The sequence below is a fragment of the Teleopsis dalmanni genome, chromosome 2 (genome assembly GCF_002237135.1).
Source record: "Teleopsis dalmanni isolate 2A chromosome 2, ASM223713v2, whole genome shotgun sequence".
NCBI classification, from domain to species: domain Eukaryota; kingdom Metazoa; phylum Arthropoda; class Insecta; order Diptera; family Diopsidae; genus Teleopsis; species Teleopsis dalmanni.
The window spans coordinates 175,064,539-175,078,001 of NC_051847.1; the positions used below are offsets into that span (position 1 = coordinate 175,064,539).

General features: G+C 28.8%; 3 protein-coding genes across 5 annotated transcripts; all 3 read left to right on the plus strand.

The window, feature by feature from the left end:
* Positions 1-4,414: 4,414 nt before the first annotated feature.
* On the plus strand, positions 4,415-8,583 carry LOC119683774 (ER membrane protein complex subunit 3-like). 3 transcript variants are annotated; one of them, XM_038097632.1, is made up of 4 exons: positions 4,415-4,534; positions 5,765-5,963; positions 6,017-6,598; positions 8,368-8,583. In XM_038097632.1, exons 1-4 carry the CDS (start codon positions 4,525-4,527, stop codon positions 8,483-8,485), a joined length of 909 nt encoding a protein of 302 aa, XP_037953560.1. In that variant the 5' UTR covers positions 4,415-4,524; the 3' UTR covers positions 8,486-8,583. The 3 variants fall into 3 exon arrangements, with proteins under 3 accessions (XP_037953560.1, XP_037953562.1, XP_037953561.1); XM_038097634.1 differs by lacking the exon at positions 8,368-8,583 and adding an exon at positions 8,073-8,109; XM_038097633.1 differs by lacking the exon at positions 4,415-4,534 and adding an exon at positions 5,167-5,264.
* Positions 6,952-7,793, plus strand: LOC119683775. The gene has a single exon (XM_038097635.1). It carries the CDS (start codon positions 7,156-7,158, stop codon positions 7,750-7,752), a length of 597 nt encoding a protein of 198 aa, XP_037953563.1. The 5' UTR covers positions 6,952-7,155; the 3' UTR covers positions 7,753-7,793.
* Positions 8,584-8,628: 45 nt separating the features above from the next.
* On the plus strand, positions 8,629-10,510 carry LOC119676217. Its single transcript, XM_038087451.1, has 2 exons — positions 8,629-9,599; positions 10,462-10,510. The coding sequence occupies exons 1-2, from the start codon at positions 8,629-8,631 to the stop codon at positions 10,508-10,510; spliced, it is 1,020 nt and encodes a 339-aa protein (XP_037943379.1).
* The last annotated feature ends 2,953 nt before the right edge of the window (positions 10,511-13,463 follow it).

Genomic DNA, 13,463 nt, shown 5'->3' on the forward strand with positions numbered 1-13,463 from the left:
TAAAACTTAGACCGATTCGAATAGCAAAGAAAGGACAAAGACAAAAATTTTTTATTTAATTTTATTGAAATTTGGCTGACCATACAACGCTGTTTCGAGTATTGCCAAGTACTCTTCATCAGTGGTCTTTGGTCTATTTTATTTTTAATTTTTGAAAGACTTACTGCATTTCTCTCTGGTCACTAGTGTAAACTCATGAAAACCATAAAGAGAAACTGCACATTTCCTTTCAACAATAAGAAACAATAAAGCATTTTCTCAGTAATTACTTAGCTTAGGCTTCTAGAAGTAATTACTAGAAGCCAATTCTACTGGAATTAATTATTAAAAGCCAATTCTCTAGAAGTAATTACTAGAAGCCAATTCTTGTAGGAGGAAACAACTTTTTGGGAATACAGATTTTATAAAATACAAGGTCTGTTCCACCACCTACTCATAGTAAACTCAAGTAAAACACAAGTAAAATACAAACTGAGAACGTGACATAAATAAAATGCCAAATTTTGCTTTTTACACAGATTTTGATGGAACAGCTATGTGTAAAATCAGGTGGGAACACCAGTGCCGCGCAAATAAACAGTACAAAAATTTTAGTTCAAATCAAAACAGCTGATTCACACATCACACAAATTTTATTTGAAATGAAATGCCTATGTAGCATTTTCAAATTTTGACAGGGATATTACGATCTCTCAGATACTTAATAATGATTCTGAGACATACAGTTATTTTTACAATTAAAATTTTGAGTTTTTTTTCTCATTTCGAGAAAATATTGAATAACCTAATAATAGATTATTTTACCAAACATTTCTAAATGTTTATATATCAATATCCTTATAATTATTACATAGTTTGCAAATATTATTATTCATTAATAACATTTAAATCAAAGCAGAGGACAAAAGATGGTGATTGCATACATTTAGCATAAACATTTGTGTGAACTCTTCCTAAATTAATGCTGCATTAAAGAAAAATTAACCTCGTGGAACTCATTCTCTATTTAAATTACTGCATTGCGGTGTTAATAGTAAATTTTGTAGTGCAAAAAGAAAATAACAAAAAAGAAAAGTTTAATCCTTTCGGACTGAGCCAATTTAACTTTTTGGCTTTCGGTTGCATAAATATTTTTGCTTCTTTGTCGAGCGTTAATTTGTTTTACTTTCGACGCTGCCAAATTATAAATGCGTTGCCACATTGCAGAATTCAAATCCCAAATCTGACAGAGACAAACTTTCTACCCTAAAACGAAAATGTAAATTTAGCGGAAAAAATAAATAAAAACAAAATATCAAAAAAAAATATTTGTATATATAAGCTTAATTAGTAGTAAAACCTGATTTGGATAGGGATTTTGTATTGAAGATTTATTTATATACTAAATTATAAAAATAAAAATAAAACCTTATTCAAATTTCAACAATTCATTAAATTGAATTATTATAAGTATTATAAGTATCATTAGTATTATAAATGTATGACAATACATTAATCCTAAACTTTCGGATAATCTTAAATTTATGTACACTAATTGTACACAGGTCCACTGTAACCAGGTATTGTCTTTAAACAATATACTGAAAGCTTGACTTTGTAACCATGATATGGTTATGAGATCATGACAGTAACAAAGCTTCAGTTATTTAAGAAGATCGAGGTTTGAGTACAGGGAAAAAATATATACAAATAAAAAAGGGTGTCAATAGTAAAAAAGTTTTGATTTGAAAAAAAAGGTTTACTCAAGAAAGTTCTTGAGCTGACCATACTATTGTTCATGATATCGCCAAATATTCGAAAAATGTATCTAAATGTATCTTCGTATATTGCAATGGATTTAAGATAGCTGCCAATAGACGTCGATGAGACAATTTCGTTTTTTGGCATACCTATTCTCCAAGCGAAAATAAAATATTGAATCATAAATAAAAATATAGTTTTTATAAAATACAAGCTCTGTTCCACAAGCTACTTTAGTAACTTTGAGTAACACTTTGTATACACAATTGCGTTTCACCACTTTTCAAGTATATCAGAGCATCCGACAGAGCGTAACATCCCTGTCGAAATTTGAAAATGCTACACAGAATTTACTCCGTACAATTTATTTCAAGTAAAATTTGTGTTGATGTGTGAATCAGCTGTTTTGATTTGAACTTAAGTTTTTGTATTGTTTATTTGCGCGATACTGGTGTTCCCACCTGACTTTACACATAGCTGTTCCATAAAAATCTGTGTAAAAAGCAAAATTTGGCACTTTATGTTTCGTTTTCAGTTTGTACTTTACTTGAGTTTTACTTGAGTTATACTACGCGTAGCTCGTGGAACAGACTTACTATAAAATATTCAATTTATACTACGAAATTGGATATTTTGTAGTAAGTTTATACAATATTAATACTAGCTTAACGATTGTACAATGATACATATTGTGAAATGGCAGAATTTGAAATAAATAAGTGACGCCGTCAATGATAGTCAATAAAACAGCCTACACCAAGTTCACAAGATCTTTTAAAATAATATGTGTATTTTTAAAATATTAATACTATTAATTTAATTTAAACTATTTGAACTATTTCCAATATAGGAATAAAAACTATTATAATATACTTCTTTATACTCATTTACTTCTGTAAATAATTTTTTATTAAAGTAAACTTAAAGTAATATGTCGAAATAAATAACACCAATAAATTATTTTCATTTTTTTTTAGTTTGAAAATATTCTAATCAATTTTTCTTTACAGAACGTTCCAAATTGTTCTGTCAAAATCTTCTGCAGAACGGAAACAAAAACAAAAACTAGCAAAAAATTTTGAAGTTTTCTTTCGTAGTCAATACAAAAAATATTTTTTAATTGCGAAAAGAGTCTCTTTTATTTGATACAAAATGAATCCTGGTAAAATGACTTGGAACTTAATTTAAAATAAACAAATATTTTGAAGATATAAAAATTGTGTATTTTACTAAATTGAGATTTTTTTTACTTTTTTTGAAGTGTCTTCGTTTGTTAAGATGGTACTATCCTTTGTTGGTCTAGCAGGGAACAAGAATAAGAAGAACAATGAGATTAAGATGGCCCTAGCTACTCTTCAGTTGATGCTTATCGCAGATGTAGCGTACTGGCTTTACTATGAAAGTGCAGTATTTGCAGTCAAAGCCGCTAAAAAGAACTAAGTTCTCAGAACCCTTTAGCATCAACTAAGATTTTGGGTTTAGATCGGATAATTATTTGTTTGCATTTTTAAGCAATAACTTTTAATAAAATTAATGATATATTAAGAACAATCTTCAAATACATTTTGGTTTTAATTTTATAGATTAACTAATAATTTCATATAAAGATACACATACTCAAAAGCAATATTTACTGAGTTATTGGCGATGTAGACTTGTCATAACTTTAATTGAGTCAAATAAAATACTCTAAATCAGTGGTATCCAACCGGCGGTCCGAAAGATGGTTAAAAATGGTACATAAATCAAATTTGTCAGATATGGATATATAGCTTGTAGTTTGTTCAGTGAGATCGCGTATTAGAAAATAAGCACAAAAAATGTGCAAGTAATTATATACTAATTTTATAACTTATATTATGTACCTATGCACTTATAAAATTCATTATACATTATACCAGAGATGCATAAAGCATATTAAAATCACACAGTTTTTTTGTTTTGAACTTTGTGGTTCCTATTAAAAACAAAAATATCATAATGGTCCTTGGTCAAAAAAACTTTAGGAATCACTGCTCTAATTTGTTGAGTATTTATCTCTGCAAACTTAAAAAATATAATTTCACTCTTTTAAAAATTCTGGGCTTATAAGTAAAAATGATGAATTTTTTCAGTTTTTATTGTAAATTGAATGAATGTAATATGGCATTTACACTGACCGAAAATGACTCATTTCAAATCAGTCATTTGAAAGTGTTTACATTCGTTGTAATTCGTTTGTTCTCACTCAAAACAGCTGATTTGTCAAAGTGTCTGTTGATTTGATTTTTGGCCTGTGCCAAAAAAATGTTGGATGTAGGCAAAATATACCTACAAGAAAATGGAACCACCAAACATTTGTTTACCTATTTTTGTAAATATGTCAAAAACAGCTTTCTCAAACTGTCAAAATGCCATGAAAAGCTTTTGTTTACGGTATGTTCAATGTATTCCTTTGCATTTGGAACATATTTGTAACTCATTTTAACCTCGTTGGAAATCATTTGCGCTTGGGATTTTGTATGCAAGAGTGAGTAATTTGCTTCTCATTTTTGATTTTTGACCAAAATGAGCCATTTGAGGCCAGTGTAAATGCCATATAATGTTCGAAAAATTAAAGCAATCTAGTAAGTTATTCTCTTTGATATATCAAAAAAATATAAATAAAATTTTAATCAAGATAAAATTATATAAAAATTTTGTGGTAATAGTATAAATATATAGGTAGAAACCAGCAACGTTGTAATTTCTTCTATCATTTTTAATAGCAGAGTTTCACCTTCATTAGAACCGTGCACAACAATCATGTGGTTTGGTAAGTTAAAATATTAATCAAAAATATCTTTTTTCTTTTCATTTAAGAACAATCATTTTTGATTTTTTGATTTCGAATACGTTTGATATTATGTTGTGAAAGTCACAAACGTAAATCAACACAATTTCATTATATAAATCGAGACAAATAGATGGGGTCATTATTTACAGTCACCAATTGAATATGTATTAGACACCGTGCTCGTTACTTGAGATTAATACCCCAATATACCCGAAATACCCCAATAAAATAATTAATATAATTGTTAGAAGTATTAACAACATTAAGACTTTTCTTTTGTAAGCATATCACAAAAGAACAACCGCTTATTTTAAAAATAACATATGAAACAATAGCACTGTTGGCTTATTTAGTCCAACTTTTTTGAAATCCTTTAACTAATAAGCAGCTCAAATCGCATGGTTGCCAAGTCTAAACATTTTTCTATTGTGAATGGTTTTAGGAAGTACGTATAAAATTTCTAGCTAATTCTTAACAAATATTTGACAAATAATACACAATTCTTTTCAAATTACTAGTTTTTTTGTTAACATTGAAAAAACCTGAAAATACAAATTTTATTCACAATCATGTAAAATCTAAAATATTTTTACCCATAACTGCCAAAAAATTATTATTCATTTTCGAAACTGTTACTTTAAATTTTATTACGTGTTTTATATATATAAGCTTAACAAAATTTCCAGTTCTTCCAGAATTGCCAGTAGAAGTAATACTTATTTCATATTGATCTTTAGCGATATGCTTATGTGGTATTTACACTGGCCTCAAATGACTGATTTTGGTCAAAAATCAGATATGAAAAGCAAATGACTGATTTCTGACATCCACACTCACGCAGTAGATTTTATTTGGTATAAATGAGTTCCAAAGACTTTCAAATGAATTCCAAATGCAAATGAATATATTGAGTATATCATCCTAAATAAAAGTTTTTCATGGCATTTTGAAAGTTTGAGACATTTTGAAAGTTTGACAAATCACTTTGACAATGAATAACAACGAATATAAACACTTTCAAATAACTTATTTGAAATGAGTCATTTACGGCCAGTATAAACGTCATATTACCAAACGAAAAGCGTATTATAACTCTATTGTGTACTATACGTATCAGAGAAATTAGTTATTGTGAATTTTTCATTTGTTGCGTATTCGAAATAATCTTGCTACTTTAATAATACTTGATAATCCGTTCTTTTTTTGCAGACAAAGAGTTTTTCCCGGTTTGCGGACTTAATAACATGACAGGAGTAAATAAAACGGATATAATAATCGATCCAGCTATACGCAATTGGGTTTTTATACCAATTGTGATTATTTCGTTTGCAGTTGTGGTTCTGCGCTATTATTTTGTATCACTTATGGTGCCGGTGGAAAAGCCAGATCTTGCCCAGATTGTAGATAAGTAAGTTTTTAAACTAATGATTGCTTCCGTTAATTTATTATTTAATACAATAGCCATGCTATGAGGCGTGCCTACCTTTTGAATAAGAATGGAAAGTACCTGCCACCAGATTCGTTTTTTATGCGAAGGGATTTCTTTGTTAATGAAGAAACTGGCTTTTTAACAAATCGAATTAAATCAAAACAAACACTTAATTTAGAAATGCCAATGATGCGAACCTTTCAAATTAGAATAACAGAATTATTACCCATGGTAATAGTCGGTAATTTTATAAGAAAATTACTTTCAGGATTTGTTGTTGCTAAGATACCATTTCCTGTTACATGGAATTTTAAGAAACTCTTGCAACCTGAAATATTTGTTAAAGAAATTGATAATTGTTGGATATCATCGCTTGCATGGTATATACTAAATCTCGCCGGATTGAATAGTATGTGTAGGTTGGTTTATGGTCATAATGCCGAGACTTATGTGAATGATACAGAAATAGCGAAGAGTCATATGACTTTCAAGGAAATGAATGCGGAACTAGTTAACAATGAATATAGTAATTATTTACTTGAATCTTATAATGAATTTGAACGCGAAATTCTGGAATCAATGTCCGAGACTACACAAACTGAAGCAGAACAGAAGTAAGTTTTCAACAAAAATATTAACCATTATTATTTGCAAATATATATAATGTTTACAATATAGATAATAAATGTATGGAATATACAATCTTGTTTAATTAAAAAAATTTTTTTTTCTAGTATTTCGATTAATTAAAATTTATCTTTATATATTAATTTAGTGAGTTAATTTAGTATCATTTAACTTTTCATTAGTTCAGGTCGTTTTTTTTCGACGTTCAATTCAATTTTTATATGCTATATTTAATTTTTCATTTTTCATAATGAAGATAGGATTTAATAATTATTTTTTTTATCGAAAAAATTGTAATTTTATTAACTTTATCAAGACAATTAAAAATAATCCAATAATTTTTGCTTTAACACTGAATTGCTTTTATATAAAAACATGTATTATGACACCTTAATTAAACCCAAAGGAACTGCTGATGGACACACATAATTTCCATAGCAGTTCAACTAGAGCGCCTATAAAAGGACAAAATTTAAACAAAAACACAACTAGTTTCACACTTCACTTTTTGGATGTGCCAACATAAATTTGGTTCTTTGGAGATATGTCTCATTTCAAAAATTTTTCCATAATAACTTTTTTTATCGTATGGAACTGCTTAAATCATTCATTAGAGATTAGTGCATCAACTTTGACGGACTATACTGCAATCGATTTCTTAATGGATGTGCAGCGCTTCAATGTGTTCCAAAATATTTTGGTTGTTAGAAATCGCAACACCACAATTGCCGCAACTTTCGTCAACTCTTTGACGGAAATTGAAGACAAAAATGAGACCAGTGTGGAACTGAACCATTTCTTGGTTGCTATAATGACAAAATTACAAGTGAACGTATTGCAAATGAATGAATTGTCAACTCCATTATTCTTAAAACGATACGTAAATGATAACATTTTATCTGTGGTCATATTAGATGGACTATTCCTGGAGAATAGTGTTTTATTGCAGAAATTCTTAATTAATGTGCGCGAAATGACGACGTCGAAAGTGTTATTTTTATCTAATGAAGCTGAAGTTAATACGGAGTACCTAACAAAACTATTTCACTTCTGTTGGCAATCTAAAATTATAAATGTTGCAGTACTTTTTGCAGATTATCAGGTGAGATTCTTACAAACTTTTAGTGCTTTTATAATGTGAAATTAGTGTGAAATTAGTGTGAAACTCACACTAATTTTCTTAATGCATGCACATTTGTATAAATTCTTAAAAATGATAAATTACGTTGTAATTATCTTATAATAAAATGCCTTAACTACAGGAAAAAATTTGTTAATTCATGAAATGAAAATTGTAATGAAGGAAGTTTTATTTAGAATATTTATCGAGATACGGAGTATCAAAAAAAGTTATATCTCCAAAATAGCTTATGTTTTTGTTCGACTTTTTTTAACATTCTTTGTTTTGGTAAATATGTTTTAAAAATAGAGCATCTCAAATAAAATTTTCTCTCGTTTCAGGAGTCACCTATCTTAGTTGAAGTTGAAGTTGAGGAAGATCAATGTGGATTATTGGATTTTGACAATATTTCATATAAAATTTTTTTATGAAAATTTTTGAGATCAATACTTTTAGATAACGAAAGATTTTAATCTATATCTTATTTGTGAATTAAAAGTATTGCTTAATTGCTCTTAAACTCCCAGCTCAATTCATTTTTTGTTACTATTAACAATTAATATATTAGATAATGCTATCTATTATCTAATATATCTACTATATCTAATATATCTTTTTCATTCTTCTTTATTATAGATATCTGCGACGTTTTACAGTTACACTCATTTTCCAGAATTCGAAATCGAAGAGCATAAAATTTCAATTGACATTATTAATCGCAAAGAGATTTTTCCTAATCGTTTACGAAATTTAAAAGGTTACCATCTTAAATATGGTGTAGCTGGATCTGAGCCAAGACTAATTATCTATCGCAAGCCAAGTGGACAATTAACTATAGTAGGCTTCGTTGGACATTTCCTAAAAGCATTGGAGAAGAAATTTAATACAATATTAACAATGCCACTATCAACAACCAAAAACGTTTTGATACCTTCAACAGACTTAATAGCAGCAGTACGTAATGGTACAATAGATTTTTCGGCTGGTCTTACATTTCCCTCCATACCACCAACCGGTTTCAGTTACCCATACGAACAAATGGATTGGTGTGTAGTCGTTCCGGTAGAGGCAGACATACCAAGTTATGAATTCTATATAATTGTTTTTGAAGCAAGTGCTTTCGGCATAACAGTAGCCACACTCGTTTTAATTTCGATGATTCTCAGCGGTGCATTATATTTGCAAGGCTATAGACCTGATCTACTAGATATACTCATGCATGATAATTGTTTACGTGGTGCGTTGGGTCAATCATTTGTAGAAATTCGCAAATCACCTCTACTAATACGTTTTATATACTTGAAAATCTGTTTGCTTGGTATTTTACTAACTACAACTTACAATTCTTACTTTGCAACTTATGTGACAAGTGCACCGAAGGAAGCGCCATTTCTTAATTTCGACGATGTATTACGTTCTGGACTATTGGTTTATGCCTGGACACCGGAATATAATGAGTTAGTGGGACGTGTTAAAGAATTTAAAAAGTATGAACGCATGTTCTACAGAGAGAATAGTTTCCAAAAATATATCGAAATGCGTGACTCGTTCAATATTAAGTATGGCTATATGATGCCAACTACTAAATGGACTATTGTTAATGAACAGCAAAAAATTTTTCGTACACCCATTTTACGTTATCGTAAAGATTTGTGTTTTTTTAATAATATTCCAATGTGTTTCCCAGTGCATCAGAATAGCATTTTTAGTGGTATTCTTTATCAATTGATATTGGAGACTGCACAGTCAGGTCTTACGAGGCAGTGGGAGCAAATGGGTTTTCTCGAGCTGATAGCCGCTGGTAAACTGAATTTAACAGATTTGAGTAAAAAGCGTGAATATACTTCAATGCAGATGGAGGATCTTAAGTATGTTTGGATCGGGTATGGCTTCATGGCGATTTTAGTAACTGTGATATTCTTCGCAGAACTATTTGTTTTCAATAGAAAAAAAATTTGTAGTGCATTTGGAAAAGGTTTTGATAGGATTTGTTGTAGAAAAATAAAATATTGAAAATATTTTAATAAACTTCATTTTGTTTATCAACTCGAATGTTTTCTTTTTAATTGGTTGCATGATTAATAATGCATGTATTGACTGTCATGAAGTTGCGATACGAACACTTGAGTATTCCTTCATGTACCTTCGATTTTTTGTATGATAAAATACTGTATGCGAATTTGTGTTAAAAATAAGTTTAAAAGCAACGAAGTCCATGCTTCTCATTCACCTGATCTTCTTAGATTCAATAAGAAAACTAAAAAATTGTACGTTTTTCCTTTTGTTTTCTATATCCCATTCCTTTATCTAGTTTTTCTTTATCCGGATTTGGGCACAATTTTATGCCGACTAAAAACCATAATCCCAAACTGTGTAATCCCAAAAACAAAATATACAAAGCCTCTGGCGACAACACCATGACCCAATCATAATAAAGTTGTACTCATATATCCATTACTGTTAGAAACTAAGAAAAAATTGAACCGAATGTGCTTAGTTAAAGAAGAATTACTTTAAGAGAAGTTAATAAAAAAAATGAAACTTTCATGTAAAGCGGTCCTAATAATAGGTTTGGACATCAAACGGTTGGAGGCTTCTTAAAATTTGTTATTTATCCAATAGTTTATAGCGAAACATAATACCACTATAATGCCACAAACACTTAGTCCCTTATCTTCTGGCCAGCTATTTCTTCATTCCTTTAATTATTAAAATTATTATTGTTTGAAGGTATGATGGTAGACTGCAAGCTATAATACCTATTGTTATATTTCTGTAGAAAAGTAGAATAAATAATTAAGAGCTTTTCACAAATCTGTTGTAATATAATTGTGATATTTCTATAGAAAACTTCAACAAAAAATGTAGAGGTTTTCACAAATCCCATAATATTACTTTTATTCTTTTTATTATTAATGTTATTATTATTAGAAAGAATAATGAAATACTGCGAACTATAATACCTATTGTGATATTTTTGTAAAAAAGAAGATTAAACAATTAAGAGCTTTTTATAAATCCAATAATATTACTTTCATTCCTTTTATTATTAATATTATTATTATTAGAAGAGATAATGGAATACTGCGAGCTATAATACCTATTGTGATATTTCTGTAGAAAAGTGGAATAAACAATTTAGACCTTTTCACAAATGTAATAATATAACTAAGTTTTAAATCCCAGAACTTATTCGGTTCAATAAAAATCATATGTGGACACTGGACTTATTACCTGACAATCGCCAAAAAAGGTAAGATGGACTGATTCTTAAGGTGTCGTTGTCGTTAAGTTCTATCTTTTAAAAGTACTAAGATAGAGGAATATATGCAATTACGAAATCAGAAATTAATAAATTTTACACTGATGAACTTGTTATTTTTGTTGTTTATTCAAATGAAATTAATGGATTAGTTCAGACATTTGAAGTCGATCCAGCCTTCTCAAAACAGCTTATTCGATACTTTTCAATACTGATGTGGTCTGACAAGTTAATTTTAGATTTGGAGCCTATTAAAGTAAGTAACGTGAACTTGTCAATTCTTCCATTATCGTAATCTTTAATGGTCAAGTGTCCTCTAATTTTAAAATCTATTTTCCCTAATCGGGATTAATAATGAAAATCTTAATTTTGTAGATAAAATATTGCAATAATTTTATTTCCATAAGCAAAAACAAAAACAGTACTAATCAAATAACACTACTCGATGATATAATAAACGTTAACATTATTACAAATCGTTCTCTTCATTGCATGAATTTTCGAACAGCCTTTAAGAATGACAAATGTGCACAGTAAAGCATTTCCGGTTCCGTTGATGTTATTTGCATATTTCAGTATGTTTAGCAAGGAATTGAAAATTGAACTTTATTTGTGAAAGGCAATATTTCATGCTAAATTGAAATGCTCGTATATGTCAATAAAAGCTACAAAACGATGAAATTTATATGTGAATATTGAAAGATGAGGTAGGACGACTTTTTCATGAATATGTCAATTGCGCTTTTAAGGTCTGTTTGTTTCTATTTGCAGTAAAAACGAATATTAAAATAGATTTTTAAACTAAATAAATATTTTTTTAAAATATTATGATTGCGAAAAATACGGATGTTTTAAAAAGAATAATATATATCAGTGATAAGTCAACACAAGAAATAGTTAGCAAAATGGTTTTAAAATATATTATTTTTAGTTTTGCAAATATTTTTGTAGCTCCTTTGGGACACGTTTTTATAAATGAATGAATTTGGTCAATCCAGGAATACATTAGATTTAGAAAATATTTTGGTTTTAAAAATTTCCACACTATTATTATTTTTTTCTAAATGGAGTTATTGCAATACATTAAAAAACAATTTTAAATAGAGTCTTTAACATAAAAAAATTGAAATTGTTTATCTATGACAGAGTATCTATAATATTTTGAGCAGAAAAGTGATTCAATATAATGTAATTTGTAATATATTTTCAATCCATCCACAATTTTTCTTTATAGCTTACATATATTTACTCCATAAATGTTAAACCTTTTAATCATCTATTTCATTTCTTTCCCTATATTCTGGAATGAGATTTTCAGCCTCGGATCTGCACGGTTCCCTGCTGGGAATCTTTTCTCTATGCATTGGTGAGAGTTAGTTTTAGTGGGCTCAAGTCTCACACAGTGGCTTTTGATGCTTTTCATCTACTGTAAAAGAAGAAAAATGTGATTCAATTCATATATTCAACCAAAAAGTAATGTTCAATCAAATAAATTATTTTAAATAAAGCCATAACAATCCTCAAGTCCACTTCTGGACTCTCAGGAAGATATGCTGATTTAAGGTCCGTCATCAACTAAAAGACAAATAAATGATATGATTTTTTAGCCTAGTTAAAGTCTAGTGTGGGGTAGTGATTAACCCCCCAGTCATTATAGAGTAAAAGTGCGTAATAGCACTAACTCAAGAAGAAGAAGAATAAATGTAAATATTCGTATAAAATTTGAAACTGCAAGTGTCTGACATTAAACCCTATCAAATTTATAAAGAAGACTTATATATTAGACCAGGGCTGTATCACTGTACATGGCCGCAGAAACAAATACATACACAATGTTAAATTTATTAATTTATCAATTTAAATTCATTTATTTGGTACATCATAAAAATAAAATAATGTAGTTTTACTAATGCACCAAAAGAAAATATGTATAATTGTGGTTGATTAAAAACATGTTGCGGGTAGGGCCACATTAGCCGCAAACTATGTGGCCCATGGGTCCTACTTTGGATAGTTCTTTGTTAAACCAAAGCCCTATCGTTGCGCTTGTTTCTGGTATTGTCAAGTACGAACACAACTGATGATGAGTACTTGGCAATAATTTCATTAAATTAATCAAATTTTCGTAGTTGTTTCTTTATTACTATTCGAAACCTTCTGGAATTTTGTAATTTTTAGATTATAATATCATTTGGAATTGTATCTTTGTTTTTAATGGATTGTTATATTAATAATGCACTAAAATTGAATTGCTAAAAAGACTTAGTATTTACAAAAGGTAAAATAAGATAAGGATAAGTATTTTTCTTAAGTTTTGTAAGTTTTGAGTACGTAAATACTTTAATGTACTTTATATTTTTTACGCTTTAGATGTTAGATTACGAAGTTCTTATAAAAACTTATATATTTTTTCTTTACTATACTGTTAATTTGTCTTTTAAGAATAGTAATACAATGCCAAGAAAGTTAT

Coding starts and splice junctions, on each gene's coding strand:
- LOC119683774 (XM_038097632.1), top strand. Junction 5,964..6,016: donor CTTGCCCAGATTGTAGATAA/GTAAGTTTTTAA, acceptor TTAATACAATAG/CCATGCTATGAGGCGTGCCT. Junction 6,599..8,367: donor CAAACTGAAGCAGAACAGAA/GTAAGTTTTCAA, acceptor TCTTTATTATAG/ATATCTGCGACGTTTTACAG.
- LOC119683775 (XM_038097635.1), top strand. CDS start 7,156: ATGTCTCATTTCAAAAATTTTTCCATAATAACTTTTTTTATCGTATGG.
- LOC119676217 (XM_038087451.1), top strand. CDS start 8,629: ATGCCACTATCAACAACCAAAAACGTTTTGATACCTTCAACAGACTTA. Junction 9,600..10,461: donor ATGCAGATGGAGGATCTTAA/GTATGTTTGGAT, acceptor TATTGTTTGAAG/GTATGATGGTAGACTGCAAG.